General features: G+C 61.3%; 1 protein-coding gene across 1 annotated transcript in view; it reads right to left on the reverse strand.

Annotated features, from left to right (window-relative positions):
• LOC102379089 (eukaryotic translation initiation factor 3 subunit C) overlaps nt 1–4,624 on the reverse strand; it is an 11,948-nt gene that overhangs the window by 4,183 nt on the left and 3,141 nt on the right. Inside the window, 8 exon segments of the mRNA XM_025194945.1 lie at nt 1–153; nt 646–743; nt 831–978; nt 1,066–1,193; nt 1,855–1,970; nt 2,576–2,630; nt 2,725–2,850; nt 3,458–3,670. The exon segment at nt 1–153 is cut by the window's left edge and continues 10 nt beyond it. Coding sequence (XP_025050730.1) covers nt 1–153; nt 646–743; nt 831–978; nt 1,066–1,193; nt 1,855–1,970; nt 2,576–2,630; nt 2,725–2,850; nt 3,458–3,670 — 1,037 coding nt within the window.

Raw genomic sequence — 4,624 nt, forward strand, 5'->3', positions numbered from 1 at the left:
CACCCCCATACCTTCATGTAGGGGGCCAAGTTAGGGTTGTAGTCGTAGAGCGAGGCGACGATATTGAACTTGATCTTCACCTCCATGGCCACCCCCAGGTTGTTCTCAGCCGCGATGGCCACCAGCAGCTGCAGCAGGTCAATCTGCCCTGCCCTGCCCCGCCCCGGCAAGGTGAGCCACGGGCCCAGGGCATGCTGGGAGAGCCCCCCATATCCCAGGTATGCTGGGAGAGTGGGAGGGGTCCCTCACCTGGGCCCACAGCCTGCCGGCAGCTGTCTCCCGGGGCCCATGGGCATGATGGGAAGCTCTTAGCTCTCCCTCCTGTGCCCAGGACATGCTGGGAACCCTCTCCCCCAATGCCCCAGGGCATGCTGGGAATCCTCCTCCAATGCTCTAGGGCACAATTCCTAATCCTTTTGTCTATACCCCAGAGCATGCTGGGAGCTCACTCCCAATGCCCCAGGGCTTGCTGGGAACTGGCTAACCCTGCCCCTGTGGCCCAGGGCATGCTGGGAGGCAGGATGGGATGCCCTACCCTGCCCCAGGGCCTGATGGAAAACACCTACCCCTCCCTCCTGCACGAAGGCAAACTGGGAGCCCCTGCCCACACCCCAGGGGCTGCTGGGAACCCCACCCCGGCCTCACCGGTCTGTGCCCTTCTTGCCGCGTGCCTGCAGGATCTCGTTGAGCTTCTTGACCACAACGGCGTGCGTGATCTCTGTGCCCTTGGCGAACATCTTGGGCTGCTCGGGGGCAACCCAGGGCAGGTAAGATGGGGCTCTGCCCCTTCCCCCCCCTCCCCACTAGGCCCATTAATTATCCCACAGCACCTTGCTCATGGGCACGCCGCCCTTGACCTTCTCCCACTCGCCGCCTTCGGCGTCCTCATCCTCATCTTCATCGCGCCGTGCCTTGCGGTCATGCTTCTTCTTGGCCTTCTCCTCCCGCTTCTTCTCTGAGCTCCTCTTGTCCTCGTCTCTGCCGGGACAGCGGCGGGGGGTGGTCAGGGGACCCAGGCGTCCGGGCCGCCCCCAACAAGGGACCCCGGCGTCCGGGCACACTCACTTCTTAAGGAACTTGGAGGCAAGGGAAGTGAACTTGCCGTCGTCCTCATCTGACTCCGAATCTGAGTCTGAGTCGGAAGAGACCCAGTCCTCGTCATCGTCTGATGACTCCGAGTCCGAATCCTCGTCCTGGGATCAGGGGTCACAGGGCAGGGGTTGGGGCCGTGCTCGGCAGGCTGGGAAATGCCACCCGCCCCACGACCCCAGAGACACAGGTCCAGGCCTCACACCAACCCCTGCTCCAGGGCGTGGAGCGAGGCGGCCCTCAGGACCCCCAGAGCATGCTGGGATGCGAGTATTGCCCCAGATCATGCTGGGATACAGCTGCCCCTGCATCCAGGTATGAGAGAATGCAGTTTCTTCAACCCCAGGGCATGCTGGGATATGGCAAGATATGGCTGCCCCCCACAACATCCTAAGGCAGGACAAGGTCTCACCCCAGCTCCCAAAGCATGCTGGGATATGCTGCCCCCCCAGGCCATGCTGAGCTATCACTCCCCATCCCTACAGAATGCTAGTCTGTAACCGCCCCAGGGCATGCTGGGACATCACTCCCCACTCCTAACACCCACTAAGATGAAACCCCCCCCCATGCATGCCGGGATATAGCTGCCCCCCCTACAGCATGCTAGGACACCGCTCCCCACCCCTACAAAATACTAAGATGCGACTCTTTGACCCGCACCCCAAAAGCATGCAGGGATGCCCCCTTCCCCCATCCCAGAGCATGCTGGGATCTGGGGCACCCCCAGCCCAGCCCAGCCCCAGTGCATGCTGGGATAGCTCCTACCTCCATCTTCTTGAGGAACTTGGCACGGGTGTCGCCCCCCTGCACCTCCTTCTTCTTGAGGAAGGCCGCGGCACTGATGCCCTCGTCATCGTCGTCCTCCGACGAGCTGGACGAGCCTGTGGCGCCAAGCAGGCTCAGCCCCGGGGCATGCTGGGAGTTAGGCTCCCCAAGTCATGGTGGGAGATATGCCCTCCAGCCCCAAAGCATGCTGGGAGATACAGCCCCCCCACCCCCCCAGGCATGCTAGGAGATAGGCTTCACTTCCAGCCCCAGGGCATGCTGGATGACAGCCCCCCTCACTCTGCTACATATTGCAAGACAAGCTTCTCTGGCAAACACAGGACTTGCTGGGCGATAGCTCTCTGACCCCAAGGCATGCTGGGAGATATGGCCCCCCCACCCCAAGGCATCCTAGGAGATAACACAGCCCCTTCCCCCTAAGCCATGCTGAAACACAGGACCCCCCCACACCAAGGGATGCTGAGAGATAGGCTCCCCTGCCACCCCAGGGCATGTTGGGAGACAGTTGTCCCTCCCTGACCCCAAAGCAAGCTGATAAGACGCCCTGCCCCAAAGCATGCTGGGAGATAGGCCTCTTACCCCTGGCATGCTGTGAAACAGACTCCCGTCAGGCCAGGACGTGTTGGAAAATGGACCCTCCTGCCCCAAAGCCACGCTGGGAGATCCGCGCCCCCACCCCAAGGCATGCTGGGAGCCTCACCCTCTGAGTCGTCGCTCTTCTTCTCCTCGTCCTCGTCGGCTGACTGCTCGGGGTTCTGGGGGGCCACAACCGGACGGGTGAGACCAGCATGTCCCCGTCTGCTGCCCTGGTCCCAGCCGCCCCCCAGGATCCCACCGGCCCGGACCCACCTGCTTGTAGGCGGCGATGAGTGCCTCGTAGTCACGGTTGTACTTGCGCAGCTTCTGGCGCAGGGTGCTCAGGGCCTTGGCGTTGTTCTTGTTCATGCGCTTCTTGCCCTCCTTGTCCTCCCACAGCTGCGGGGGGAGTGGGAGTCAGGCACGGAGCCCCCCAACCATGCAGCAAGGCATGCTGGGAAGGTGCAAGAGCACAGCTGGGAGCACCCAGACATAGGGGCAGGGGGACATGGCAGCATGTGGGGAAGATAAAGGAAAATCATGGGTCACAAAGGGAGTCAAGGGATCGCACCATGCTTGGTATGAGAAATAAGATGCATGTGAAGTCACGCCAGGCAAAGGGCACAGAGACATGGTGGGAAGGGAGAGATGTAGGGTTCACAATGAAATCAGAGAGTATCCCTGAGACTGTAGAAATGGGGTGGTCAGAGGTCGGCCACCACATCCAGACAGTGTTCCAGGCCAGCCGTAAAAGCAAGGCCAGTGCATGTAGAATCGGGCTGGGGTCAAAGATCGAAGGTCGTGCACCTCATCGAGAGCCCTTGCGCTGTGCACAAGGAGACTGGGAGCTCAGGTCGGGGGTCAAGGACCTCGCTGAGATAGTCCTCCAGGGCAGCGAGCAGGAGCGTGCAGAGGGGGAGGGAGGGGGGGGTCAGGCACCTGGCTGAGGGGGGGCCAGCAGGCGCGTGCGGAGGGGGTCGCGGGCCAGGGCTCGGGGCTCACGCACCTCGTTGAGGTAGTCCTCCAGGTCGGCCAGCAGGCGCACGTAGAAGCGGGGGACGCCCTCCTTGTCCACGATGCTCTTGGCCTTGGAGTAGGCGCGGCCCAGCAGCTCGAACTCCTCCAGGCACTTGGTGACGTCGCGGATCTTCATGGCGTTGCGGATGGTGCGGATCAGGTTGGTCAGCTCCTCGAACCTGCGCGGGGCCACGGGGTCCCTCTAGCGGGTCTAAGAAAAGCTATCATCTCTGCCACACTGAGTGCTGAGGTCCTTTAACGAGTACACGCAGAGCTGTCCTGAGCCGCTTGTTGGTTCCCAAACCTTTAAGGTGCCCTTGTGTCGCAGTGTTAAGCTTTTCTTCACAGGCTAGGACATTTTCTCCTTTTCTCTTTCAAGGAAACGGAGATTATTGGCTTATCACAAGATTCCCACGGCCTGAATCATTAAGGACCCCCTTGTCCCCCTGCAAAAAATAATATTGCAAGACTTGCAGTAAGGTATCGTGGCCTGGCGACACAAAACGGTCTCTCCCCACAGAAAGCAGGCTGCCCCACGTGCCTACATCCAGTGTGGCTCCAGGATGTGTTTGCAAGGAGTGGTATTTCACCATGCAGAGGGTGGTATGTGAAGGCTTCAATAGTAATGACACCTGAAGAAGGATTAGGCCTGGGCAAGGGTTATGGACAGGCTGAGCAAGCATCCCAGGGGCTGGCCCAGCCTACGGGACTCTGACAGGCAGAGAGGCATCAAATGACTTGCCTGAGGGGACACAGGCAGGCAGTGGCAGAGGCAGGGAGAGACCATTGGTCTCAGACAGAAAGAGACCGGAAACGGCGCGGGCGGCGAGCACGGAAGTGACGCGCGGGCGAGCCGGCAAGCGGGCGCCTGAGGCACGCTGGGAAATGGAGTCCGAGGGGGCAGGAGACGGATGTTTGCCACCGGAAGTGCGCGACGAGCACGGGGCGATGGGAAACGGAGTCCGGAAGCACAAAGCATAAGCTCCCCCCCGAATGATAGGGGTGTGCAGCCCCCCCGGGCCGGGCCAGTAAACCGGATTGGGCGGGGAAACCGGATTAGGCCATTTGGGGCTCATTTCTCTGCCAAATCCCCCCAATGATCCCCCCAGGACCAATTCCCCACCCCCACCCCTATATTACCCCCCAGCCTCGCACG

Source organism: Alligator sinensis, unplaced genomic scaffold (assembly GCF_000455745.1).
Source record: "Alligator sinensis unplaced genomic scaffold, ASM45574v1 scaffold1121_1, whole genome shotgun sequence".
In the NCBI taxonomy this organism is placed as follows: Eukaryota; Metazoa; Chordata; order Crocodylia; family Alligatoridae; genus Alligator; species Alligator sinensis.